General features: G+C 50.3%; 1 protein-coding gene across 2 annotated transcripts in view; it reads right to left on the bottom strand.

Moving 5' to 3' along the window:
- Positions 1-26696, bottom strand: part of TEX264 (testis expressed 264, ER-phagy receptor) — a 130464-nt gene that overhangs the window by 84745 nt on the left and 19023 nt on the right. For both annotated transcript variants that reach the window (XM_024205705.2, XM_024205706.2), the window contains exon 4: positions 23423-23644. In XM_024205705.2, coding sequence (XP_024061473.2) covers positions 23423-23644 — 222 coding nt within the window. The remainder of the gene's footprint in view (positions 1-23422; positions 23645-26696) is intronic.

The raw sequence follows: 26696 nt of genomic DNA, 5'->3' as shown, positions 1-26696 counted from the left end.
GGAACCCCCTACCCCTTCTCCAACCCCCCAGCCCCCTTACCGTGCCACTCAGACCAGTGTGTCTGGCTCCGTGCAGCGCCAGACATGCTACTGCATACATGCTGCCGTGCTCCCCTGCGGATCCACAGGCCCCCCGCCTCTCCCCCCCAGCACCTGCCTTCCAGATTTGAACACCTCAAAATTCAGGAGTGCTCAAGCTCAGTTTGGGCAGCTGTTACTTCATTTCTCCCAAATCAAATATACTGATCCACTGTAACTTGCTGTAGAAAAAGTAGGATAAAATTGAGCAAGAAATGCTTCCCAGCGGTTATTAGGACTGGAATTGCTATTTTCAACAGCCACTGCCTTTTTTTTTGTTTGTTTGTTTGTTTAAAAGGAAGACAGTGATATTGCATTGGCAAATTCCCCATAGAAAGAAAGAGTGGAACAAAAGAATAATAAAGGCACCTCAACTTTTCCTCATTTATGTAGGACAGTCTTATAATATGCATCCAGATATCCTCCAATCACACAAGCTGAAAATTGTTCCACTTTACTGCAGTTCTGTAACCATATGGGAACCAATCCTGTCTGTGTTCTGTGCACATCTAAAATTCCTGCTGAATGACCTGCCCTGGGAGCGAGTTACCAGTGACCCAGGGCTGTGGTGGAAGGAGGGTGCAGGTGGGGGGGGGGGGGGGGCCCAGGGCGGGGGGGGCGGGGGGGGGGGGGGGGGGCAATGCTGGGGGGGGTAGGGGGAACCCAGAGCTGGGGCGGCAGGGTGTGTGTGTGGGGGGGAGAGCCCAGGGCTGGGAAGGCAGGGGGGTGCGGGTCAGGGGATGAGAGCCAAAGCTGGGGAGGCAGGGGGGTGCGGGTGGTGGAGAAGAGCCCAGGGCTGGGGCGGCAGGGGGGTGCGGCGAGGAGCCCAGGGCTGGGACGGGGGGCAGCCAAAAATTTTTTTGCTTGGGGCGGCAAAAAACCTAGAGCCGGCCCTGCGCATACATCAACTCTTTTTCTAGGCATGATCTTCACTACCCTCCACATTGCAGGTGCCTCTCTCTCGGGCTGTACAAATCTGACCCTTCCATTGTTGCTTGTCCCAGCTATGCAGGGACAGTGCAGCTATGTCCCGGCTTAGGGCAGGAGATCCCAGGACAAGGGAAAGAGACATGTACAGGTCTGGTGAAATGAAGTACGACTCCAACGAACTCAATGAAATTGCACCCACTAAAACCGGCTTTGAATTTGTTCCAAGCCTCCAGATCCCCCCAGCTGCTGTAGGATCATGAGACAGGGAGAACATGAATGTATTGGTGTGGTAGGGGCAAAGGGAGACACTGCTGCATTGGCAGAAACAGAGACAATGGGGGGCAGGAAACGCTTCTAAGTACTAGTCTCTCTCTGAACGGATGCTCTGGGGTCTTTATCCTGCCATTGTCCCAAGCATTCTCTCATGATTATTTCCCCATTTCAAAGCAGTTTGATTCCCAGATATCAAAAGGAGAACGCACCACTCGCCTCGTTTCAAGTAGGAGAGGGAAAGTGAAACCAAAGATGAGCATGTCTCGCACGTCTGGGGGGGAAAGAAAAGGAGCCAGATGTGGTTCTCTGCTCCTTCGTCACCTGCCAGTTCACTTTCTTTGACCGAGTGGCGCCACATAGCATGGGAAACCCAGAAATCACCACTCTGCCAGAGGAGCCAGGCTGGAAACATCCATCAATTGCATAATACAATAGCCTCAGGCTGCCTCTCATCCTTCCATACCTCAGGGGGCAGCTCTCACCTGCCGGGATTCTAAGCAGCTCCTGCCACAACTGCTGGAGTTAAGAGGCTCTCAGCATGTCTAGTAGATGCTCTGATTTTACAGGGGTTCCACTCAGGTGGGGAAATTGGCATTTGAGAGCTTAGCAGAATAAGGAATTACAAGGCCTTTGTCCTTTGTTGTCGGGAGACAGGTTTCCCTCAGCATAGCACCTACTGCCTACAACAAAAGATCCTAGAGCTCAGGAACTCTGTAATGAGAATGCAAAGTGACGTTTTGAACTCAAATGAGGTGCAGAGGGATGCCATCTGATGGAGCCTGAGGGAAGCTCACTAAAAGACTCATTGTCAGCCCCTACTAACACCAAGTGAGGGGCCAAGAAGGGAACAGAGCCATCGAATATATAGATTACAGTCGGACTGAAAGGCCTCATTCAGGATCAAAGTCCCACTGTGCTAGGCAACGTACAAACACATAGGAAGGTAGAGCCCCTGCCCCAAGGAACTTGCACATTAAGAAGAGCTTGGAAGCTACCCATTACAGATGGCTGCAGAAGGTACCACACATTTAATGGAAAGCCAGAATAACAAATTAGAGAGTAAGAGAGCTGGCAGAGCAGAACAGGTTAGAAAAGATCATCAGAGCAAGAGGGCTCAGCTGGCTGGGACATGTACACTGTACGGAAGGTAGGAGACATGCTACGCAAGCACTGAACTGGGTACTTGAGGGAGGAAAGAGAAAGCGAGGAAGGACAGGGAAGAACTGGCAGAAGACAGTAACACAGAATACTGAATGCCTTGGCATCACTTCAGATGAAGTACCACAACTGGTGAGTGACCACAGTCAATGGAGGACTGGACTGCATGATGTATCAGCAGCACAGGCATTTAAGGTATAAGTAAGGTCTAGGACACTGGACAATGGCCCACCTTTTAATATGATTTTTTGCTGCCTGTTAATGCATACTGTAGAATATGCCCTTCTGGTGTATATTGACCAGAGAGATGATATACCTCACTCTATATTTCTTTCTCATTGGGCCCCCAACAGAACCATTTCACTGCTTACCTTGTGCCTAGCACAAACAGGGATCTGGATAAAATCTAGCCAATCAACAAGACTGAGGAGATGGGTGATGGCAGGGTCAGTGACCACAATTCTATGGAGGCTGCCTGACCACCACCAAAGCAGTTGCAATCTTGGGGTCTGCATAGACTTCAGTGCTTCTGGGTTCAGTGATGGCAGCAGTTAGCAAAAATGCTTTCTTGACCAAGAGACTCTACCCTTTCTACTCAGATGCTGACCTCACCACAGTCGCATCTTTGTTATCTCAAGGCTAATTTACTGTAACACACTATCTGGACCTCCTCCTGAAGGCCACTCAGATGCTTCAGCTATGCACCACCCCAGTGGGGAAGCAGATCAACAAGAGCTCACCTCACCTGTGTTCTGCATTCTGCACGGTCAGTCGACTTACCTCCAGGTAAACTTCAAGGTACTAATTATGCTCTATAAAGCCCCGACCGGTCTAAGTTATTGTTATCTCAAAGACACCTCTCCCTTTGCACCCTGCTGGTTGTGCACTCAGCAGGTTGACTTTGGTGTTCTGTCCCAAAGGAAGAGCTCAAGGAAGCTGAGCGTTTTTGGTGATGAGCCTGCACCTCCAGGACTCCATCCCACCACAAAAACGTCAGAGCCTGAATTTGGCCATGTTTGGAAAGAGCTCTGAAATGCTTCTCTCCATTAAATCCTTCCACTTCCCCTTGGCAGGTAACCTCAAAGCCCATATTTCCCCAATTCAGGTAATTGGCTCAATACTTATGGGAAGATGGAGTTCACGCATCTTATTCTTGGAGGAATCTGTTTCTGTTGGTCTAAATGATATTACACACAACAAAACTGTGTTGAAAGACCATTATTAAGGCTGGAGAGTCAAGCAGTCAAAAGTTAGGAATTGCCACAATGAAAGTTGCTTGTGCAATCTTAATTCGGTCCCCTCGTGCATATACATTATGACAGAGTCTTTAATTCCATGCTCACATACGGTTTTTTCTGCAGTGCTGGAGCATACCCAGTGGGGACAGGATCTTCAGGGAAATTAGTTGTGATGCTCTAAAAATTCTCTACTGAGCATGAGCAAACTGCAGTTTTTCATAGGTTTATTACTTGGCCAAATTTTGGCAGGTTTTCACAAGGATGGCAAAAGACACATCCCTGGCACACAGGCCATCTCCCTGCCAAAGCTTCAAGTCCCGCTGAAAATCATGGGGGTGCTACAGCTTCTCAAAGAAAAGTCCACCAGCATGTTTTTAATATGGGCAAAGCAATGTATTTTTCCCTAGCCTCGTTTTCAAAAACAGCTGAACTACTTTGGGTGAATTTTTCCACCAAAACAAAAACAAAAAGAAAAAAAAAATTCAGACTGAGCAAGATACATGGTCTGTCGCTTCCCAGCAGTACCCAGGCACCTCGCTACCACCTGTCCTTAGCGTGAAGGAGTCTTGTCTGTGCCTACTGTGGATCAGATCCCTGATTCCACCAGCGTCTGGCAGCACAAGCCCTGCCTTCCAGGCCTCCGCAGGCCTCGCGCTTGCTGTACACGTTAGTGATAGGCACATGCCAATCCCCGAGACCTCCCAGCATCCCGGGGAGCGTTCAGTCCCTGTCCCAGAACTCTCAGACTCGCTGCTCCCACAGGAACAGTAAACATCAGCTTTCAAGAGTCAACCCAGGATCACCCTCCATTTAACACACAGCACTTAGAGATAAATAGATAGTGAAAACAAGAATACATTTATCATCAAAGAGCAGAGAGTCAAGTGATGGAAAAAAGAATACTGGAAAGAAATTGTTACACATAAAACAAAATCATAACACGCTTTCTAGAGGCTGAGCTTAATTCACAAGACATTCTCCTGTCTCCTACAAGATAGCTTACCCCAAGTCCTTTTCCCAGCATTTTCAACCAAGTTGGCCGATCCCCTTTGCATAAGATCAAGCCCTGTGGCAGCTTGCCTTCACAGACAGAAGGAAGCCAAGGTGTCTCTCTGCACCCCCAAATGTACCAGAACAGATCTTTGATGTTCACCTGAAAACAGGGTTCTCCCAACCCCACAGTTTACCTCTGCTGGTTAATTTCATTCTTGAGTCTCTGCCAGGTCTTCTTTAACATTTCACTTAGTATGCTAACAGACTTTTATTGTATGACACACAATACACAATGGTCCAACAGGGAGACAAGTGTCTCCCACCCCCTGTCTGGAAAAGTCTGGCTCAAGATACATTACCTTTGAGTGACATGCTTTTAACTACAGACCCAGGGAACATAATTTTTAGTATACATACATGTAACTCCTCATATTTACTGTACATACGTTCCACAATGCTTATGGGGAGCAGTGTGACACAGGCTTTCAGTAGAGACCCTATAAGATCCCTTTTGGTGAACCCAAGGGATCCCTGTACCCCCTGCCAGTTGACATCAGGAGGTACTTGGATCACACACAGCCCAAATGGTTAAAGTTGGGCAAAGTAAAAAGCAACTAGGAAGTGTTGGGCAGTCTTAACAATAGGCAGTATTACCAGCCCTGCTTATCATAAAGGCTGCCCAGCTGCTATGGTGATGCATGCCTCACAAACGCTTATCATTAATAATCAGAGATTACACATGCACACTGCACCTACTTGTCAAACGTGGGGCAGCCGAGTCTAAATCCCAAACCTGGATGCTTAGATTGGCACCAAATCACACAAACTGCGCATTTCTGTACTTGAGCATCAATATGAGCATCCAAGCATGGGACTGAAAGGCCCCAACTTAAAAATGCAACTTACTGCCTCTATTATAAGCTCACCCCATATGGAGGTGATAGCCAAGTACTAAATAAGAGCTGACATTTATCACATACATATGATCCAATCACCCTCCCACTAGCCCATGTTCCAGGAGTTAGTCTAACCTTCCAAACAGCTGAGCAGCTGCAAGCAGCTGGAATTTTATTTATTTTATTGCCATACTCAACCTGCCAGAGAAACATTTCCTCCTTATTCCCCTCCCCACTCCGCAAAAAACATGGAATTTCCCAAAATATGACACCTGTCTACAACCCAGAAGGTACAAGTCTGCTGTGGTTCAGTGATAGCTTTTCTATATCTAAAAAAGTCACCGCTTTCAAGTTGGTTATCTCAGCGCCTGGCAGGACTCAAAATGGGAGCTTTAGAAGACTGGGAAGCAGAGCAGCCGGCACTTCAAGGTACAGAAAGGTGATTTTAGATGTTGTATCACATGTTCATTTTAATTTTGCTCTCCCTCTGAGCACTGCACAGTCGGTGCCTGGCTTTACCAGAGAAGGGATAAAAGAACTGTCTCAATACAACTCTTTACAACACACCTAAAACACAGCAGTGGGGAAATCTTGTAACATGTGTGAACATACAATCATATGACAGAGTAGTGAGGTCTAAAGGGTTTATCAGCCTACATTTGGGCTAGTGCCTTCATTTGTGATTGATGCACCCTTCCCAAACTCATGCCAGTGAAACTTTTTGACCAGCCCACATCATCAAGTCCTCTCAATAAATACATCTCCCCAAGTGTACAGCTTGAGTAGATAAAGAGCTTAGACTGGCAGGTGTTGCAGCATTTTCCTTCCCTCTTGGCCCAGGGCAAGCCATTTTATTATTTTTTTCTTGATGGCCAAGTAAAATATCCTTGCTTTTCTCCAAGCTTATTAATCTTCACTGGAAAGGGTGGGGGAGTGGATTTCGTGCCTGAGCAGATACATTTTCATGACAATTTTGCCAGGCTGAATAGTGGCTAAGTTTAAAAAGCAGCTCTTTTAAGAGCGAGCTTGCTTTCCGGGAAGGGTATTACTGATTCGAATGCACAGAAATGGGAGCTGCAGTTAATAGTCATGGTGATGACAGGCCTTGGCTGCAAGGTCACTGCTAATTGTCAACACCTGGTGGGAATCCTGCCTCTGGGCCGCTGAAGGGGGCTAACCAGCAATTCTGTCCAAAGTTGCCTCCAGAATCACTCCTGCAAGGAAGCGCTTGTCCTGAAATGCTGCTCTGCTTCATGCAGATGGGTACCTAGCTGCTAGCCACCGCCTGGGGCACAGCTGGAAAAAAGTGAGTTCAGTGCTAGTCATCAGACTTAGCCTTCTCCCCTTTCCGGAGGCTTCAGCAGAGAGGCCAAGCATTGAATGGCCAATGGGTCTTGGACTCCCCTCTCTGTGCTAAGTGTGTCCCCCTCCAAGGTCAAAGGTTGGGGCATGAGGGAAACGTGCACTGCTGCTGGCAGGATAAAGAGAAGGCACCAGTCTCTAGGCCCGTCCATCTGGCACCAACTCCCCAGGGATTCCTAATGGAGTATGAACACAATAGCGGGGGTTCAGCCCTGACATCCTCACCAGAGTCACCCCCCAGCTATTTCAAAGTGCTTTGCACTGGGGAGGCCCTGCTGAATGGGGAAGCTGTATCCCTCTGTGTCCAAGGCCCTGATGGCTCCTAAGTCTGTGCCGAATGAAATCATGGGTGGGTTTCACTTGCACCAACGCATGTACAAATGATCCCCCTCCAATCCCCTACTGCTTTGACCGCATGTCCCTGCAAGGCTTGCCAAAGGATCCAGAGGAAAGGAACACAGTGGGGTTCCAAATTGGCCCCATTCTTCCTGATCTATGTGCTGCTATAAAGGGATCTGACATTCATTAGCCTGGCCTCAATTCCCATAAAAATGATAGCAGGTAGCTCACTCTCTCATCCCCACACCTCATGCTAAGAGTCTTGCTCAGAGCAACTGCTGCTCTGGAGGGAAATTCACCCCGCTGGAGAAGACGGCGCCTATTAGGCCCCACAAGCAGATATGAGGAGGAGTGGAGAGTAGATGGATTGGCCAGGGAGAGGGCATCAACATCCCCTAGACAACACACAGCAGGTATTCACGCTGGAGCCAAATAGGCTGGCATGGAGTGGGGCCACTAGGGGGGGAGATGGATACAGCCCCGCACAGCCCCTGCAGAAGGGGCAGCCGTTATTCCAACCGTTAAGTAAGACTCTGATAGTACTGCGTTGGGCCGGGTCCCCTGTTGCCTTGGACAACTATTTACACCAGTGGCATGGGAGTGTAAAGTGCCACCACTGTGATGTCACAGGGAACACTGTACACTGATGTTGTACTAGGACACACTGAAAGTGCAGGGGGAATTCAGGAAGGCACATGTAATGCCCTGAGCTATAAATGCCCTGAGCTACAATCAGGGCCCTGGTTTTATGTCTCATCCAAGCCAGCAGCACAGCCTCCTCTAACCCCAAGGTAGGATCTGAGGTCTCCCATCCAATACTCAGCCCAGTTTAACTGGCGAGATCTGGGGCAATCGCAGCGCGAGGTGGCATGGTGGCAGCAGGTACAACGCTCATTTGGGCTCACTGAGCCTGAGACACTGGCAGCTGGTACACTGCTCTGCCAGTCACACACCATCCGGCATGAGTCATTCACCCCCAGCCCCCTCAGCAGAGCTTCCAGCCTCTGGTGCGAGGGGCATTCGGTGGCAAGACACAGGTCACCTGCCTGTCTACGAGAATCACGGATGAATTGACAGCTGAAGACGAATAGCTCAGGGCTACCAAACATCTCCAGGAGAAGATGAGAAGCAAAGGCAAAGTTAGGAAACCTGCTATGAATGGCAGAAGACCAGCAGCGCAGAGAGCCTCGGATCCCAATCTGGTCCATTAGAGAGATGAAAGGAGCAGATTTCTCTTCAAAAACAGGCTAAACACAGAATGCCTAGGAAACTGACTTCTCCAACAGACCTGACTGACCCAGGGGCTTAGAGGCAGAGCATTCACACCAGGGGAAATGCTTCCCGGCCTGCGTAGGTCTTAGCTTTACTGGGAGATTGATACAATGGGGCCATTACGCAATCCCTGAGCAGACACACCGAAATCTACAGCAATGGGCTCAAGTGAGCCTTAACAGACTTGAAGCTCAGAGTGCCACCACTCTGCCAATTCCCACTTCAGGCCACGCTAGACCAGCCCTACGCCAGGGCCAGAAGTTCAGCAGACCAATGTGCGAAGTGAGTTCCAGGGTGAAGGTCCCTCCCTGAAGAACACCCACCCACTTCCATACACTCAAATCTAACGACTGGGAGCAACAGCGTCCTAGCTGATGCCAGCCATCGCTATTGTACATTGGGAGAGGGACCGCCGCTCAGGCTGCCAGCGCCCAAAGCCTATAGTCGCGTTCTAGCCTGACTCTCCTCCACATGCACTGGTGTAAATCAGGTGCAACTCTACTGCCCTCAGCAGAGTCACACCAGGGTGAGAAAGAAGAAACAGCCTCTTAACATGCAACCTGGGCTGGACTTACCGCAGACATGGTGGAGCCTGTGAAAACGTACATGGATGAAAAGGAACAAACACTGCATCAATTGCTCCTGGAAGTTTCCACGCTCTTCCAGTTCTTTTTCACCTCATCAGAATTTGCCATGTTTAAAATGATCAGTAATAATAATCTGAACATTGTGGGAGATAGGAGAATTGGCCTCTGTGACATGCAAGGCACCAGTGTGTCCCAGTGGTTAGAGCACAGCACCGGGAGCCAGGACTCCTGGTCTCTATTCTCTGTTCTGCTGCTAATCAACATGTGATCTTGGGTGAGTCACTTAGTTCATCAACACCTGGGTAAACTGAGGCACAGAGTAGACGTCATAATGCTTCACCAGGGTACTGGGAGCCTTTGTGATGGTTTATAAGGTGCTTCAGATGGAAAGTGCTATGAAAGTGCAAGGTATTTATTCTGACTGGCTTTAAAAAAAATAAAAAAATCTCAGTCTACATTGCAGCTTACAACCTTGGGGTATCAGAGGGGTGAAATGTTTTTTACCTCCTGGACTTTATTTTTTTTTTTTTAAAACCAAGAGCCATCTTTGAAGTCTGGAGTTCAGAGGAGCACAATTTCTTCTGAGCTCCAATCCAGGGACCCCTCTGATCTCTAGCCCACAACATAGCAGCTCTGTCAACGCTCCAGTGCACACCGCACACCAGCAGTCAGCAACACTACAGCCAGCCCAGTGCAATGCAATGCCAATGGAGGCAGAGGACGCAGAACTGATGTCTAATATGTGTCACAGAAAATGCCATGTTGAAGTGGTTTCCCCTTCAGTGACCTGTGTGCCAGGTCTTTGAGACACATACCATCCCCAGCAATCTGCTCCTGTGGCCCCTCACCAACAGGACTAGCTGGACTGTTTCCTGATAACAATATCTGAGCCATTTTGTAAGGAAAAACAAGGGCCCCTCCCATCTGTCGCTCCACCGTATTAATTTTAAAACCCCATCACTGTCCATGATTTTAATTTCTGGGGCAAAAATTTACAGGTTTGAGACAAAACTATTTAAATGACTGTTTTTTCATTCCAAACTATGAGTCTATTTGTAGAAGACAAATGACAAATTGTGAAGGTGCCAAAAACCCTAAATCTGGGGGAAGGGGGAAACATCTGATCTATTTCAATTAATGGTGTGAGACTGGCGATGTCTGCACTAAAATAGACGATGCAAATGAGACAGCCTGCTGAAATACTTACCAGGGGCCAAAATGACTAAAGCCAAGAGGCGGTGAGGTGGGCCCTGAACTGGACCTGGATTCTATTTCTGTCTCTGCTGCTTATAATGTAGACCTAGGAAAAGTCACTACACCCCCCTGTGCCTCAGTTTCCCTATCTATAAAATGAGGGTAATTATATTTCCCTGTCTTTACAAAGTGCTTTGATGCCTTCTATGAAAAGAACAATATAGCTGCAGTTATTAACAACATATGGCTGTTTCTATGCAGAATGTTTTCCCTGGAAGGTGGGAGATGATACAATTGTCTGCACTTCTAGACAATCAGGGCTGGATTTGCAAAAGCCTGTGCATGTCATTGCAGCTTTCACTTGCCTAACTTGGGGATGCATTTACAGTGTGCATGTACAAAAGGGCTAGCTAGACATGTAACTGGTGATTTGCACGTGCATTACCATAACAGCATGTGCAATCATGGTAATGGCACGTGCAAATGCATGCAGAGACTTCTGCAAGCCTGGCCCCTGGGGTCCACATCTCTATGCTAATTCCCAACCCTGGGTCTGACAGCCCATGATGCTGTCAGTACTGGTCTCATCTCTGCTATCGATGCCTCGTCAGACAAGTCAAATCCTCTTCTACTCTCAAGGGCTTTTTTCCCAGCCTGTATTGATGCATGAAGATTCTTTATTGACTATAGGGGGTTTAATCACAGGCACTGGGGGGGACAAGTACCCCAGTCCTTCCTAGACATCCTACACTACACTTTGGTAACAGAACTGGCTTTGGAAGAACTGCAGAGAAGTATATTTGGGCCTAAAACAAGGGTCACTTGGTTAGCAAGGAACTTTACATGTTCGCAAAGCTTTGTGCTTTTCCAGCACCCTACAGCCAAGGACCTCCAAGAGCTTTCAAACCAGTAAGGAACGGAGCTGCACAACTAGGGCTGGTTGTGAGGCTAGCAATTTGCTTCATGAACAATGCTGAGGTTTCAACATTTGTTTTCGGTCCTCACTGGTTTCGATGAGCCGGCATTTTCCAAAGAAAAAACTTTTCAGCAGAAAATCCCGACCGCCTCTCCTCTGAGGCAGGGAAATATTAGTCCCATTCTGCAGATAGGGCAATTAGAGCCCTGAGAAGTTAAATGATCTACCCAAGGTCTCTGGCAGATCCAGATCTCTGGGTAAGGCACTGTAGCCACAAGCCCATCATTCTCCTCTGCTAAAGAGACACGGATTTCTGCACAGCCCCAAGAGAGTGCCGCTGGTTCAGTTTAGGGGAGAGACCCTAGAGCCCATTGGTGAAGCGAGTGTAAACAAAACTAGAGACTGATGCTGTAGCACAGGGGTGGGCAAACTACGGCCCAGGGGCTACATCCAGCCCTCCAGATGTTTTAATCCAGCCCTCGAGCTCCCGCTGGGGAGCGGGGTCTGGGGCTTGCTCCACACAGCTCCTGGAAGCAGAGGCATGTCCCCTCTCCAGCTCCTATGCGTAGGGGCAGCCAGGGGGCTCCGCATGTTGCCCCCGCCCCAAGTTTTGCCCCCGCAGCTCCCATTGGCCAGGAACCGCAGCCAATGGGAGCTACAGGGGCAGCGCCTGTGGACGGGGCAGCATGCAGAGCCACCTGGCCACTCCTCTGCATAGGAGCCAGAGGAGAGACACGCTACTGCTTCCGGGAGCTGCTTGAGATAAGCGCCACCCAGAGCTTGCACCCCTGACCCCCAGCCCTGATCCCCCTCCCACCCTCTGAACCCCTCAGTCCCAGCCCAAAGTACCCTCCTGCACTCCCAACTTCTCATCCCCACCCCAGAGCCCGCACCCCCAGCTGGAGCCCCCACCCTCCCCACACACCCCAACCTGCTGCCCCAACCCAGAGCCCCCTCCTGCACCCTGAACTCCTCATTTCTGGCCCCAGCCCAGAGCCCGCACCCTCAGCTGGAGCTCTCATCCCCTCCCACACCCCAACCCCCAATTCCGTGAGCATTCATGGCCCATCATACAATTTCCATACCCAGATGTGGCCCTCAGGCCAAAAGTTTGCCCACCTCAGCTCTAGCATCTGGAACAAGCCTATTCCTTAACTATCGTAGGGATTCAGGCCAGGCCGGTTTAGTTATCAGCCATTTTTGTGTGAGTGCTTTCCAGCCGCATCCAATGCCTGCAGCAGAAGGGCTGACACCCTGCTCACACCAGAATCACAGCTCAATCTTACAAACCCAAAAGGGGTGGTCCAATTTGGCTAAAGTTCAAGTTCAGCCCTGCTAGGATCCAGCACTATGAATGAAATCAATAGGCACTCCACCCGCTTACACCAGGGCAAAATTTGACTCCATGCCACCAAATTCCTGAATCAGCTTCCTAGACAAAAGAGAATTTCTCTCTGCATTTCTCATGTTCTGCCACATGACGGTCACCGTCACCAAGACGACACAACCAGCATGTTCCGCTATTCACTGTGAACCCCAGAAAACCCCAGGTGACCCTCAAACAACCTTTAAAAGAGTCTCAGAATAGCCTCTCAAACAATACCAACCCCTTGGATTCAGATGGAGGTGGATTTGTTATGTAAGCCACATACACCTTGCTATTAAGCAGGGTGGACAAAAATCAATGATTTTTTATTTAAATTAGATTGTTTTGATTTTGTTATTTAAATTAATGATTTTTCTTTTTAAAAATAAATCTGTTTAAAATGAAATCTGAAGTGAACACAAAATATGTTCAGGATTAAACTTATCAGAATCTCTTAAAACATTTTTATTTAAAATATGCCGAATTCATGAGCCTCTAGCAAAAACTTTGAGTTAAAGGCTGCTTTTCTATATAAAGAAAGAATTGGGGGAATGGGGGGAAATCTAGCTTTTGAGGTCAAGCTTTATAAATATGGCACAAGAGGCCAGGTACTATATTAAAGGTTTGTTTTGTTTAATAAAAATATATTTTATATGCTGTTGTGTGTGTTTAATTAAATTCCAGTTTACCACCCTAATGCAACTTTAAACAAATCATCAGCAAAATGTTAATTATCTAGTAGAGAAGCAATATATCAGTCATTTTAACATACTAAAAATATGCAAGTAATTAATAAGACTCTGAAAATATTAAGCTATATAATTTCATAAATAACTGTATATAGCTATAGTGTACCCTTCTAGGTAGGAAAAAGATGTACCAAATCTAGTGCAGAGGTTCTATTTAGTTATAAATCAACATGGTTCAATGGTTATATTAAGCAATGAGAATGCACCTTTCTTTACAAACTAACTGAAGCACAAATGGAAAAGTGGATTCAAATCAATGATTTAAATCAAGGCTTTTCGCTCGGTGATTTAAATCACCTTGATTTAAATCAATCCACCTTGCTACTAAGAAACGCATGGACCCAAATGTGGTATTCTAGCATGGATTCATTGTACCCGGGGTGCCTGTTGGGTACAGCACATTCTCACTCCACTTACCTGGGCAGTGAATGTGTTACAATGGGAGTGAAGGGGAATCTGCAGTGGATTTCACTGGAATTCAAGGGTAACGTTTTCAAAAAGGCCTAAATAATTTAAGAGCCCAAAAGCCAGTTTCAAAAGTCTCACTTAGAAGCCTCAGTCTCACGGACAGTCAATGGGACTAAGGGTTCTGAGTCATTTATGAAAATGGGACTTCGGTGCTTTTGGGATTTTTATCCCAAAGCGTTATACCAGTGGCAGAGACAGGCTCAGGAGGTGGTGCTCTGAGCTCCAGACCAGGGCTATGTGGAAAGGTGCAAGATCAGCAGCTCTGGGAGACTAAAGCCTTATGTACCCACAGCATGAGCATCTCCTACCCCAATTCACCAATGTGCCTCGCTTAATCAATTCCCTGCTATCACATGGGCCTGGCGCACAGGTGCACCTCGGTCTCTCTTGGTCTCTGCCTGTGGCACACAACAGTTCAGTCTCCCGAGGACTGTAGTACTTGGGTCTAATTGTGTTTGTTGGGCTTGGAGTGCCGGGGATGGGTGGGGTTGGTGGCCTGCAATACTAGATGATCTGGTGGTCTCTTCTGGCCTTAAACTCTATGACTCACTCCTGACCTGGAAGGAGCACAAGTTCTATGGCCCATACCAGCCTAGATTCTGTGGTGAGACTTGCAACAAATGGGGCCAGCTCGAGCCAACTGCTGTAACGGGGACACCTGTCCACGCAAAAGTGGCTGGAAACTAGGGCATTCCCAGCTGAGAGCTGTCCAAACCAGATGGACTTCCCTGCAAGGATGCAATTAAACACCTCGCAGGCTGCCTGAGGAGCCGCAGGGGCAGAAGCTGCGGGGCCTCCAGACCTTCAAATGGCAAGTTTGAATTTGGGGAGACACTTGTGTGCCCAGCCCACAGCCCCGCGCAGACTGCCACGGAGGGCTAATTAAACCCATGCCAGGAATCAACGCTCCCTGAAATGGCAGGAGGTTACAGTTTAATAACCTGCTCGGAGTGCCATTAGAAATGCTCGCCCTGGGAGAGTGTCTTCAGAGGAGCTCTCATTTGCATTCTGTGACCTGTTACTGTGGGGACTTGGCAGCTGGGAAGAGAAGAGAGCACAAGCGTGCCAGAGCCGCCAGGATCAGCACATCCCACTCTCCGACTCTCACATCCCCCGGGCCACCTAGACGTCGTCACAGCATCTGTGCATCTTGCGCTGCATTAACCCTCGCTCTGCTGGGCCCAGCCCTGCATGCTGCATCAATGGCTACATGGAGTATAGTGCAGCAGTGGCAGCATACAGGGAGGATCCCATTTGATGAGCCTGTGTGCACTTGGGAGTCCGTTTCTGAAGACCAAGAGAACTATAGATGAGGCAGTGCTGCTAATAGTTAGAGCAGAGGGATGGGAGTCAGGACTCCTGGGGTCTGTTCATAGCTCTGCCACTGCCACTGTGCAGCCATGGGCATGGCATTTCACATCTCTGCCCCTCAGTTTTCTCATCTGTAAAATGAAGATAATACCCACCTTGCAGGAGGGAGAGGTGTTGTGAGGTGTAACCCATCCACTTCTTAAGATGCTCTTTGGATGGACAGCACTAAGAGATGCTAAGTGATGGTGCTATTGAAGATGCAGGTGGCAAAATACTCAAGCAAGTGGCTGCAGCTGTTCACAGGGAAACATGGCTACCTTAAAGATGATTCAGGCCAGGGATATGACACGCAACTGGATGCTGCAGTCCAGTGGAAAGGATTTCCTCACATCCCTGCTTCTCCCAAAACTGGCCCCAAGTGGTCTTTGTCCCTTTCCTCCCGATCTCCATGGCTGTCACGCGCCGTTACAGTCAAAGTGCTGAATGCATGGGGGATGTGCCATCCCTGGGTACAGGGTGCCGAGACAGAACTGCCAGGAGGAGAGATGGTGCCAGGGTTCAAACACTCGCCCTCACCATGGAACCTTGGTTTGATTCCTCGCAGCTTTATCTGAAGCAAGTTCTGCTTGGTCTCTGCCTACAGGAAATGGGTCCCGCTGGGTCTCTGCCGACCTTCTGAGGAGTTTTCTGCACACCCACCCTCCAGACACAGCAATTATATTAATGAGGCTAGACTAACGGAAACTGTTGCAAGGTGCAGTGTAGCCACACCCCACCCTAGAGATGGCCGTGCTTCAGTGGGTGCCCAGGGACCGAGCCAGGCATCGTGACTGATAAAAAGCACACCCACCTCCTTGGAGGTAGCTCCCACTGGAGTGATGGGAATGGGGGCTGCTGTGATCATACCCAGGACTGCACTGACAGCTCTAAGCCATCATATCTGCAAGAGGGCTACAGTCCCAGGACGCCACGTTATTGGGTATTTGCAAGCTTTCTGACGATTCCCAGGCAAATCCGAGCACTGACCAACTCAACATGGCCTCCCAGCTGCACTAGACATGGCCTCGCCAGGGAAGGGGAGGCTATGAGTGCCCCTCTCCGTCTCTCTTCCCCTTGCTGCCTGGGCTCCCTCCCTGCTCTCACAAGTTCCACTTCGCAATCTCTGCCTTAGTCCTTCTTTCATCCCTGGATACGGCTTCACCGTGGGAGCCTGGACTCATCCCCACCCCTTCGTATCCTCTCACACTCCTCGCCCCCTCGAGTTTTCTCACCCAGCGTCACCACCTCCGCTCCTGCACGCTGCCTCACCATGACCCAGGGTCCCCTGGAACAAGAGGTGCACAGGGCTTTACAGGGATCCCTTGGGTTGAAGGTGGCAGGTGAGGACTCTAGCAAGAGCCAGTAGCCCACTGGTTGTCATAATCACTGGGAAATGGACATACAGGTCATACTGAAGACATTCTGTATCTATCCTGATAATTATGTTCTTAAGCCCTAGGAGTTGAGGCAGGTCACTAGAAGGTGACACACCTCGGAGATGTTCCATTCAGACAGTAGGTAACAGACACCTATCTCCCTGTCGGGCCATTTATGTATTGCAGATCTAGCTGCATACTGAGCCAGGTGCAAATTAATACACTGCAAAATCTACGGGAGAAGAAATCGACAGGATGAAACAAACAGCAGGCGGGTGTGTCTTGTTTAGGAACAAGGACCAAGGACTGTTTGGGTCTGTCTTGGAGTGCAAAAGAATAAACTGAATCCTTGGCTCACGAAAGGAGGGTCACAGCCAGCCTGACTGTAAAGTGCTGCAAGGATTTGGGGTGAACACTACTCTACAAGACATGGGAATAGCTAGGCTGTAGAATGCGTGTTGTGATTTTATTTTATATGTAACGGTCTCCACCACTTCTACTTGCTCCGACATGAACCTCTCTGCTTTGATAAATGAACTAACACTTGATTTCACTATAAGCACATCTCAGTGCTGGACGTTCAGCAGAGGGGCCATCTGAGGGGGAACTGGTACGCTGGGCTGTACCGTTTCTTACAAGGAGAGGCTGAGGGAACTGGGGTTATTTAGTCTGCAGAAGAGAAGAGTGAGGGGGAATTTGATAACAGCCTTCAACTACCTGAAGGGAGTTCCAAAGAGGGTAGAGCTCGGCTGTTCTCAATGGTGGTAGATGACAGAACAAGAAGCAATGGTCTCAAGTTGCAGTGGGGGAGGTCTAGGTTGGATATTAGGAAACACTATTTCACTAGGAGGGTGGTGAAGCACTGGAATGGGTTACCTAGGGAGGTGGTGGAATCTCCATCCTTAGAGGTTTTTAAGGCCCGGATTGACAAAGCCTTGGCTGGGATGATTTAGTTGGTGTTGGTCCTGCTTTGAGCAGGGGATTGGACTAGATGACCTCCTGAGGTCTCTTCCAACCCTAATATTCTTTGATCCTATGATTCTAAGCAACGAACCCATGAACACTGCGAACGTCCAGTGGAGCAGGGGCTGGACACTCCAGGGCAGAGGTCTCCAAACTGTGGTGCATGCCCCACTAGGGGGGCACAGAGGAACCTTTGGGGAAGAAGGTGCAGCAGGGACCAGGCAAGCCACCACAAGGCACGGGAGGGAGCACCACCCAGCCCCTTCCCACCCCCAGCTCTGCTCCAGTCCCGTCCACAGCCACACCCCTAGCTCCCAGTCCCGCTCCCAGACTCGGTTGCTGGCTGCAGCTCCATTCCAGGCCCAGGGCCAAGGCTGGGGGCGTGGCTGGGAGCGGAGCCACACCTGGCCATGGGCCTGGCTGCCGGCCCCCCCACAGCCCGGCTATGGCTCAGCTCCCTCCCCCACCGCAGCTCCGGCCCCTCTCCCAGTCCCAGCCCCCACCCCATCTGTGGCCCCCTTACCCCTGTCTGCAGTAGCAGCCCTGCTCCCAGCCCCGGGGGTAGGGGGCACAGACAGCAGTAAGGGGGGCATGACCCTCAAAAGTTTGGGGACCACTGCTCCTGGGAGATGCTCAGGGGGCTTGAGGGTTGGGGTGTGCCAACTGCCCACCTGCAGAGTGCCAGCAGGGCCTGCATGGCCGAGAGGGCTTGCATTGTCCAGGGGGTTGGGGAGCTGACCCACGGCAAGCTCAGACAAGGCTTCCACAAGCTAAGGGCGGGTGGTGGTGAGGGGCATCCCAGCCCTGGGCACTCCCAGGAAACCTCACACTCACTATGGCCAACGCCTGCATTCCTCACCTCTCCTGCCCCCCACTCTCCCCATCAGTCCCACTCCCCCCCTCGCCTCCTGCTTCCCTCCGTCTCTTCGGCTCCACCTCATCTCTCTCCCGTCTCCCACCCCTCCTCTCCCGGCTCCTTCTCCTCATTACTGGGCTGCTAAGTTGGCCTCCCCTCTGAAGGGCTCCGATCTGTTTGCACTAATGCCTTCTCTCCTGAAAGCCAGCGGAGGCTGCATTTCAGCCCTTTGATGCCTCTTCTCTCTGCTAATCCCATTCTCCGGCTCTGCAGCTCCCGCGGGGACGGCGCAGCAGAGAGAGGGTCTCCTGCGCTCAGCACGCCTGCCCTCCGACTCTCATTAAAAGAATCTTTTCAAACCTGACATTGCCAAACTCTCTCGCCCGCGCCTTGGGCTCTTCAAGGGAAGTGGCGGGGCTGGGAGCTCTTTGGAGAAGCTGTCTCCATGGCAACGCAAATTTCCCTCAGAAATGGTGCACAGGTCACCTGTTTGCATGAAAGTTTCTTGCTTGATTTTTTCCCCCTGCCTCGCCAACAGGTGTCGGGGGAGCAGATGCCACTGAAGTGCCAGTGTTGGCGCACCTCAGATTTCAGGAAAAGCACCTGGAGGGAAACTCTGACTTCCCCCGGCCTCCGAAGCCAGACGCTTCCTACAGCTTGGGAAAGGGAACAAAACGAGGGGGCTCGCCATACGGGGGAGGAAGAAGGCAAGAGCCTGACATCTCTGAAGGCTCAGGAGCAAACCTGGGTGAGGTGACAAGCGAAAAGGAGCTGACTGGTGACAAGCCCACTTCCTAGTCCCTGTTCACATCAAACAACCACACGGTTTACAAGGACAACGGTCTCTGCTCAACACAAGCCCCGGGGCTGCAGGTCAGGACTGAGGGGCACTGGCGGGGGGATCAGGGCTGAAATAGTGGGGGGGGGGGGCTGCAAGTCAGGACTGAGGGCATTGGCAGAGCTGTGGGGAACCTAGGGCTGGAACAGCAAGGGGCTGCAGGTCAGGATCATGGTGCATTGGCAGGGATGTGTGAGGCTCCCAGGGTTGTGGGAAGCCCAGGACTGGAATAGCAGGGGCCACAGGTCAGGAGGAAGAGACACTGGCACAGTCAGAACTGAAATAGTGGGGGGGGGGGCGGGGGTCTGCAGGTTGGAAGTCACAGGCATTGGGACAATTGCCTACAGAAGCTGGCAGAGTTTTTGCTTATACCATGCCTGGGTCTAGCCACTGTTACAGTCATAGAGCCCTCGCCCATGAGCGTGGAAACAGTTGAGGCTGGAGGAGATTTCAGAACGGCTCCTAGCATCACATCCTCCTAGGGCACCACCAGCGTAAGCCCTTGCCACTGTAACCACTTCTCAGTCCCACTGGCATGGGGGCATCCAGACAACAGAGACCCAGCATGAGCCACTTTTGCCGAGTGCAAAAAATCTGGGCTCACCCGCAGAAAGCCATGAATAGGTGTGGTGGTTACTGGGAGAGAACTCACAGCAAAGCACCACACATACCTGTTTTATCCTGAGATGTACCCTCGAGGGCCAACGAATCCCCTCGTGTTCCCCACCCCAGCCCTCCATCTTCGGCCTAGCGGCTAGAACAGGAGAGTGGGAGTCAGGACTCCTGGGTTCTATTCCTACCTCTGCCACTGTAAACTTGGCCTCGGATCCCCCCGCCCCCATCAGCATACCAAGGATAATGGTGGGTACATGCTTTTAGAAGGGTGGGCTTCTAGATAGTGCTTAGAGATCTACAGATGAAAAGTGCCACATACCCCTGCTCCAAACTGGGGGTGGAACAGGCTCAGGCTGATCTTAGATTCTCCTACAAATGAAGCAGGGTTTGATCCTGGCCAATGGCTCATGATCAGGTGCCAGGACAACCCCGGATGTGACCTGCCTCTCCAGTTCTCCAAGAGAGGATGACCGATTCCCATCCCTGACAGTCCCAGAGTAGGGGGCTGAGACACAAAACCCATCTCAACTACCGCTCCCGGCTTCAGATCCTGACCGGGACATGCTCCAGTGGCGCTAAGAACACATGTGAGTTGGGGGATATTCTCCTGAACACAGACAGTCCCGCCTTGCCGATTCAAAGGCAACAGTTTTAGTCTAGGACAAGCTCCTATTCTCTATTTGGTTTGAATGCCCAAGATCCCTAGATGTTGGATTTTTTTTAAACAGAAAGGCAGCTCTCATTAAAAAGCTGCCAGGTGTTCCCAGCACAATCTGTGGCTCTTTTTAGCTCTAATGATTTCATCTCTTGTGTGACAGATGCGCTCTCCAGGACCTTTCCTGGAGCAAGAAAACGTCATCTCTGCACCACAAAGCACTGTTTTAACAAACCTGATGCTCTCCCAGCCACCACCACCCCCCCTTGTCATCTCGACAACCTGCCCAAGGGCTGGCAGAGTCACTCAGGGGAACTGTCTCATGGTACGGTCCCATGGCACTGCTACCCCCGGCCCCAAGTAACCCACCTCCTCCCCTGTTATGTGCAGCCCAGGTGGGCATTTCCAACAGGGGACAAAGAGTTCTGTGGCACCTTATAGACTAACAGACGTATTGGAGCATAAGCTTTCGTGGGTGAATACCCACTTTGTCAGATGCATGTAGTGGAAATTTCCAGAGGCAGATATAAATATGCAGGCAAGAACATTTCCAACAGGAGCTACCAAGAAGGCTGAGCTACAAGAACAGGAAGAGGGCAGAGAACTGGGAATGGCACAGGTGTTCTGTTCTCCTGATTCCCTGCCACCCTCCACAGCGCATCCTTCAGGGCCTGAATAGTGCACCCCCTGCTGGCCCTCACTGGAATCTGCCCAAGGACAGAAGAGAAGAGGCTGGTTCTCATGACCCACTGGGTGTACACTGGCTGGGGCAGCATCCTGTGGCACAAAGTAGGAGGAAGATATTTCTGTTTCCAACAGGGCTGGGATTTGCGCCAGGAACTGGAGGTTTATAAATAGTTGCTTCCATATGAACGGATGAAAATGTTGGCATTCAATGGGTAGGTGCTACAGCAAGGCGAGTGCGCTGGCGTCTCCCCCCTCCGGACCCAGCTTCAAACCCTGGTGCAGGCCCCCCACATTCAAAGGAGGCTGGTGCTTCCCTTGGCATCTCCATTTGTCCACATCACTATGCCACCAACGTAATTAGCCACGACAAACCATCTCTGTTCAAGAGAGGCCTGTACCCTGGCGGAGTCCCCACCCTGTGCTTATCAAGTATATACACACTGGGGATAATCCCAACTCACCCCTCCTGGGTTTTGCCTCCATTGTTGTGTTAAATAACAAAACAAAACTCAGCCTAAATTTCTCTCCCAGCTTGGGTGTTCCTGGGGGCTTCTGGGCAGGGCCCCTACCAGCCCAGACCCCAGTTCTCTCTCCAGTCAGAAATACACACATCCTTTTATACACCTTGATTGGACTTAAGGTGGCCCAACAGGTCTAGCTCTAGCAGCCAGCGAGAGTCAGCAGAATAGCCCTGCATCTACCTGCAGGGTCCTACCGCCTCACGCTCAGGTCTGAAATAGCTAGGAAGGTGCAGGTTAAAGTTGAGATGCCACAGGAATGGAAGAGAGGGGATGCTGCAAGTCGGGACCGAGACACAGACCCAGCGCCCCAGGTGTGCACTCTTGCATGGAATCACTCTGTTTCTAGCCAGTCCTATCAGTGAGTAGCCCATTCAAAACAAAATTTAAATATGAAAATTCCTGAATGTTTCCACTCTGCAGGCTCAGCGTCCCAGGGGCCTGCACTCAGAGCTCTGCAGGGTAGGCTGAGACTTACTTCCTGAAAATATTTTCCTTGCCAGATGCAAGGTCCCTCTCCACGCAGCTCTGCTCCCATGCAGATCCACACAGATCTGCTCCCATGTCTGAGATGGGTGCTCCCTGGATGGGGGAACGCTGGAACCCAGAGAAGTCTAAAACTTCAAGGGAGCAGCCTGCAATGGAACTCGCCCACTGAAAGAAACAGCCTTGGCAAAGTGCAGAGAGGGGAAGAGTCTTCAGCTGACAGCTACAAAGAGGCTTTAGGGGAGGAAGTCTAGGACTTGGATAAAAAAGGAGGATGAAGCTGGGAGCCTCAGGTGGGGAGATTTGACAAAACAGCTTGGCAGGGAGATATGAAAGAAAATGTAATGAGTAGGAGATACCCAGAAGACCTGGGATAAAGGGATACACAAACACCCATATCCAGCACACCACCCTAACCCAGGAGGTTGTAGTAAGAAGAACATAGGAACGGCCATACTGGGTCAGACCAATGGTCCATCTAACCCAGTATCCTGTCTACCGACAGTGGCCAATAGCAGGTGCTTCAGAGGGAATCAACAGAACAGGGCAATTATTGTGTGATCCATCCCGTCATCCACTCCCAGCTTCTGGCAATCAGAGGCTAGGGACACCCAGAGCATGGGATTGCATCCCTGCCCATCCTGGCTAAACGGTCATTGATGGAGCTGTTCTCCATAGTGACAACCACCTCCCAGAGAAAGAATGAGCTGAACCTAAAATAATTCCACAAACGACATGCTGGGCATTAGTGGCTTATAGAGCCCTGCCACATATACACACAGAGCAGGGCATTCCCAGATTGGAGAAATATTTCTAGTACACTCTAAGCCAAACTACTCATTAAACCCTAAACCAGCTAGAGATCTCTACCTAGCCCCACTGGAGTAACGAGATTTGCACTGCAGCTCCCTCCACTGCACAGGAAGGAGGGAATTGAAATGGAGAGGCAGATGCATAGGTCTAGTTATGATACATGGAACCACCACTTACCTGATAGACTCCTAACCACAGGGCAGTGCTTTTAGCAGGAAACCAACTAATCAATATGTCTGAATGGGGAGAAAACTAGTAAATTATTACAAGATGGCTGTTGCAGATACAATAGGTTAACAGCAAGAGAGGACTTGAGGCCACATGACTGAGTGAGAGGAAGTTATTATGGGTAAATTACCAGCTGCATCCACAACAGCCAATGGCAGGAGAGGGCATTTATTGGTGCACTAGGAAACTGACACATTCTGCACGGAATGGTTGCTTACCTTGATGTAAGTGTCGAGGGCCGGGTGGACACGGTTCACCGCCAGCTGGATGGAGAAGGGTGTGGTGAATGGGAAGGTTGCCATGACCACATGGCTGGGAGCCGGGAAGGAGAAGATCTTGAAGCTAAACTTCTGGAAGAGTCGGATCAGCTCCTCGGACGGCTTCTCCTCCCCCTCACTCAGGATGCAGCCCACAATGTAGCGGCATTTCTCAGGTGGCACCTAAAGAAATGAACGAACGAAGGCTGAGAAGGGTCCAGGCTAAGATTTTAATAAGGTTCCACATCCACCTGCCAGGGACAGGTAGGTGCCCTGGAAACCCTGCAGCCTGTTAATTCACCAGGTACTGAAGTCACCCCCACAGGACAGGAATAACACACCTAGAGGAAATTGGGGGGCAGCTACCTGGGATGTTGGCAAGCTGCACCCTTAAGAGCAGGGCGAGGACAAAGCTGGTCAGCTAATCTAACTGCCGATGAATTTGACCCACAAACAATAATCTATTCATCAAACAAGGAAGAGACAAACACAGACAAATAGTAGGGAGTGTGCATTCATTTTATGTAAATTTTATGTAAAACAGATGTAAATGAGTTGGAAATGCAGCCCTCTATTGGGTAAAGGTGGGACACACTGAGAACATGTCCCTGTGGAGCTGGGCCAATTAGAAGATACAGTTTATTAGTTTTTGTATCTCCTCCGGGAAGTTGATAACCTGTGAGTCAGCTTCCCCCCACCCCACACTTCACAAACACAGACAAACAAATGCCCGCCACCTTGTGCCAGGGGAGCAGGATCCCCATTTCACAGATGAGGAAAACAAGGCCAAGAGGGGGAGTGACTGACACTCACCCTCTTGGTGGCTGGGGGTCAGAGCCAGAATCAGAACTCAGGAGAGCCCAGCTACTGGTCCTATGTCAGACCACGTTACTCTCTCCGAATATGGAATGGGATTGCAGTTCTACCTCTCGTCGAAAGCAGAGGACTCAGAATTAAGAGGCCTGGATTCTATTCCCAGTGCTACCAATGATGCCTCAGCAAGTCACTTAGCTGTTCTGTGCCTCAGTTTTCCCCTTTTACCGCCCTCCCTTCTTGTGAACCTTAACGCCTGCAGAGTGCTTTGAGATCTTCGGATGGAAAGCAACAGAGATGAGCAGAGCATGAATGTTACAGTCTCTTCTCAACCCTCTGCAGTTGTGGGCAAGAGCCAGACAAACTCAGCTAGGACAATATTAAACAGGGCCCAATGAGCGAATGCTGCTTATCTAGCAATGCTGGCTAGTCATGCTGCTGTCAACAAGTGAGCGGCAGCAGCAGGCTGCCCTCTCCTACCCTGCTAGCTGAGGACCACACGGTGCACGCTGGCTTTTTAGGAATCTGCTGGCAGAATATTAAACAAGCCCCTGAAGTTCCCAGGGCTGCAGCCCAAAACCAGCACAGCCATCTCGGCTACATACAGTGCCTTATCTGGCCTACTTTATTTTACCCACTGGTTGGCATATTAAATCGGCCTGGGGGATGTGGGAAAAGATATTTTCAGTACTTCCTAAACAGGCAAATCCAGACACAAAGGGCAGGACATGTTACTCGCCTGGGGGATGTTGGTCGGAGAATGGGTTTAAGTGGCCAAGTAATGTCACTTGCACAAATTGGGCATTTGGTAGGGGGGCCCCAGTGAGCAGAGCTTATACTGATTTGGTCTCTACATGGACCCAAATCAGCTCACCATAAGTGGACACTACTCCCAATGCAGTCAATTGGGTGTTCGCCTTCTTATGGCAGAGATGGATGGATGGAAGGGGTGGGTTCGTTGCTTTGCCTGCCCCCCGACTGCCAGACGGGCCTACATGGAAAGTCACGTAGGAGTGTGCACCTTTCCTGACTGGCCCTCGCCTCAGACACAGACTACACACTACGCAGAGTCCAAACTCACCCTTTTCTTGGGGCTCAGCTTTATTGACAAAGAAATTAACCATACCACAGAAATGATCAGCTCAAACCCTCTCTGCAGGGCTCTAAGAAACAGTGCTCCAATGTGACTAACCAAAGAGCAGAACCACTCAATCTATTTATGGACGAGAGAGGGAAAATGGCCATGAAAAGAACGTCCGTTAGGCTCCCAAGTCAAGCACTCAGAAAGAAACAAACACCGGAATTAGAGTTACCCATAAGTATTATTACCCGCCCCCCCAGTTAACAGATGAGGAAACTGAGGCACGGAGCACCTGTGGTTTCCCCAGGGCCTCAGGGTGAGTCAGTGGTTGAGCTGTGAACACAACAGCAGCCTTTTGCAACAAGCCCAGGCTGCCCCTTCTCAAGGAAGGCTTCGCCGCCGCTGGCCATTGACGAACATCCAGATCTGTGTGTGGAAAAACAACAAGGTATTCGCTATGGAGTCGCGCTCGAGGGAACCAAACAAAACAAACCGTTTACTTCTACCTTCCGTACTTCTCTGGCCCTTCATCGCTGTATCTAAGCACCTTCCAACCTGGATCGTATTTACCCTCCCCACGCTGCTGGGAGGACGACATTGAGGTGCAGAGAGGACCTGTGACTTGCATGCAGGAAGGCTGGTGGACCATGGACTCCCGAGTCTCATGCTGTAACCACTGCACCAGCTTTCCTCTCTTCTGGGATCTTCCTACCACCCCCATAGAACTGCTCAGCAAACCTAGATCACAACACTCTTGCTGGGGAAGCCAGGCCAGCGTAATCCTCCTCAGCCATGAGAACCATGGCCACCGACAGAGGGTTTAATGCAGGACACATTTGGGGGGGGGGGGGGTCATCAGAGCTGCAAAGGACTCCTAATACAATCATAGCCTAGCCTGCCAAAGCTCTAGTTCTCCGCTAGATAAAGCAGGATCCCTGTAAAAGGCTGCAGCCTGAGCCACACAGCAGCATCTTCAAAACAGGAACAGCCAACAGGGTTATCAGTCCCTCTCTGGACCCAGGGGAGATTGCACTAGACCCACGCATGCTCATGGGCACCCAGAGGACAGCCATCAAACTCCTTGGGCCCCATCTGAGAGACCCAAAAGCTTGTCTGTCTCACTCCATCATCTGAACGCTTCCCAGCTGGTGGGCAGGCTAAGCTGAGCAGAATCCTGCTTGGAGCAGACTCCAGAAGAGGAAACCAGAGTGCTGGCTACTGAATGAGAGGGTCAACAGGGACCACCAGGCCAGCTGGGACACTGTGCCCTTCCCCGGTTGTTTTGCAAACTGTGTGAAATGAGCTGTAGGTCTCAGTCCAGTCCCTCATGCGGAGGCGCCC

Source organism: Terrapene carolina, unplaced genomic scaffold (assembly GCF_002925995.2).
Source record: "Terrapene carolina triunguis isolate 2854851 unplaced genomic scaffold, T_m_triunguis-2.0 Scaffold232, whole genome shotgun sequence".
Lineage (NCBI taxonomy): Eukaryota > Metazoa > Chordata > Testudines > Emydidae > Terrapene > Terrapene triunguis.
The sequence above is the reverse complement of the archived record's forward strand: the minus strand, read 5'-3'. Positions and strand labels throughout refer to the sequence as shown.